The sequence below is a fragment of the Teleopsis dalmanni genome, unplaced genomic scaffold (genome assembly GCF_002237135.1).
Source record: "Teleopsis dalmanni isolate 2A unplaced genomic scaffold, ASM223713v2 unscaffolded_contig_0356, whole genome shotgun sequence".
Taxonomy (NCBI): Eukaryota; Metazoa; Arthropoda; class Insecta; order Diptera; family Diopsidae; genus Teleopsis; species Teleopsis dalmanni.
In genome coordinates, this window is record NW_024031738.1 from 1 (window position 1) to 2,269 (window position 2,269).

Here is a 2,269-nt window from a genome sequence, read left to right on the forward strand (position 1 = left end):
CAATATACCTTTTGCACTAATTTGACGCCCGAGATATTCGATTTTATCTCGCAGAAAGAAACATTTTTCTTGCTTGCACCTGATACCATTTTGTTGCAAAATACGAAGTACTTGTTCTAGGCGGCTGATGTGTTGTTGAAATGTAGGTGCGGAGATGATAATGTCATCGAGATAATTTCCGCAACCTTCTACGCCTTGAAGTAACTGCTCAAGATATCTTTGGAATATAGCTGGAGCGCTTGCAATTCCAAACGGTAAACGTTGGTATTGGAATAACCCAAGTGGAGTGTTGACAACCATTATTGTTTTTGCTTCATCGTCGAGTTCCATTTGTAAATACGCATCCTTAAGGTCGATTTTTGTAAAATGTTGACCGCAATTTATTTTATGGAAAAGACTTTCGCGTATGGGCAAAGGATATTGTTCAATGTCAATTTGCGCATTGACTGCTTGTTTAAAATCCCCACAAATTCTTATGGAACCATCAGCTTTTGGCGCTAGTACAATAGGCGAAGCCCATTGGGAAAACTTCACAGGTTTCCAAATACCCGCATTTGTCAATCGATCGACTTCTTTCTTGAAAAGTGACATTTGCGAAAATGGAATTTGTCGGCTTTTGTAAAATTTCGGATGTGCATTTGGCTTTAAAAAAATACTGACCTTAAAGTTTTTTATTGTGCCAAGAGCTGGTTCAAAAATATCACCATATTTCTTACACAGCTCGCTAATTCTGTGTGATTCACTCTCAGTAAAGTTACAAATTTGTTGAATCTCAAACCCGAATTCTTTAAATAAATCGAAACCGAATAAATTGTTACAGTTTTCGACATCCACGACAACGATTACCACTTCCCTTTCTTTTCCGCCACATTTGATATCTACGCAAAGTTCACCAAGCACTGGAATTTCATTTTTGCCAAAACCAAATAAGGTTTTTGTACAATTCCGCAACTTTGGGCAATTTAGAGTTTTGAATGTTCGCTTATTTATTAAAGAAACTGTTGCACCAGAATCCATTTGGAAAGACACAATTTTATTACAAATTTCCAAGTCAATGTAATTCTTATTGCTTTCAGTTTTTACAATACCTGTTAAACTGTTAATTGTTTCAACAGTACCAATGTTGTGACTTTTACGACGATAATCCTTCTTATTGTTTTCATCACCTGAACTACGTTTGTTGTTCTTGTTTTGTTTTGACATGCACACTGGCGCAATATGTCCAATTTTGCTACATCTATTGCAAACAGCATTTCTAAATTTACAGTTTTCTCTTGCATGAGAGTTTCCACAGCCAGAACATGATTTGAATTTTACTTTATTATTGTTATTGTTGAAAACACCCGGTTTTTTTATAATTGTACCAACTGAATTAACAGGCATTGAGTTTTCGATCGTTTGTTCTTTAATTGTTGCCACCGTTTTAGTGGTTGTTTCGTACAATTCTGCAATCTGCAAAACATCAGCAAGTGTCGGCTGGGGCTTTTGGAACGCAGCCGTGCGCACTGCATCGTGAGGTGTACGTATAATAATTTGGTCACGAATCATATCATCCACGAAATTGTGCAAACAATTCTGGGCTGAGCACGAAAAGTTACACTCTCTTGCCAATCCGCGGAGATCGGCTACCCACTCTCTGTATGATTGATGTGGCTTCATTTCCCTTTTGAAAAAATCGTAACGTGCAGCGACCACATGTCGTTTCGACTGGAAATGATCCGTTAGTTTTTCCGTTAAATTTTCGAAAGATTGTTCTTGTACTTTCAAGTTACCGAAAAGATTTTTTAGCAGCTCAAAATTTTCTGTGCCAATCCAAGACAAGAAAAATGATTTTTGTTTTTCACTGCACTGAACTGAATATGCTAAAAAATGTTGGTTAAGTTGTTCTAAGTACGATTCCCAGGTTTGCTGTTCTTTCGAAAATTTGTGAAATACTGGAACAATGTTGTTATTTCTTTCAGATACACCAGCAGTACCTTGTTTTTGGAACATTGAGTCCATCCACTCACGTTGTTGTTTCAGTAAATTTTTTGAGAACTCTTGTTGTTCTTTAAGCAATTGCTTATAAATTTCACTTTCGCCCGGCATGATTGTATTTAAAATTGAACGGTACGAAATAAGCGTGAAAGCGATTGAATAATTGCAGATTTTTATCCTCGTCGCCAACTGAAGTAAATACAACCGACAAGATTGACAGTTTATATTTCATTATTTAAGATTGCTTAAACTAATGCAAAACATACTAGATTATAACAGCTACCAAATCTCC

At 36.4% G+C, this 2,269-nt stretch overlaps 1 protein-coding gene across 1 annotated transcript; it reads right to left on the reverse strand.

The window, feature by feature from the left end:
• Positions 1–86: 86 nt before the first annotated feature.
• LOC119663387 (uncharacterized protein K02A2.6-like) lies at positions 87–1,659 on the reverse strand (the record flags this gene model as incomplete). Its single annotated transcript, XM_038072993.1, has 3 exons — positions 1,365–1,659; positions 779–1,316; positions 87–613 (listed from the first exon to the last, which is right to left on the reverse strand). Coding segments are annotated over exons 1-3 (1,360 nt in total), but the record flags the coding sequence as incomplete, so codon positions are not given.
• Positions 1,660–2,269: the final 610 nt, after the last annotated feature.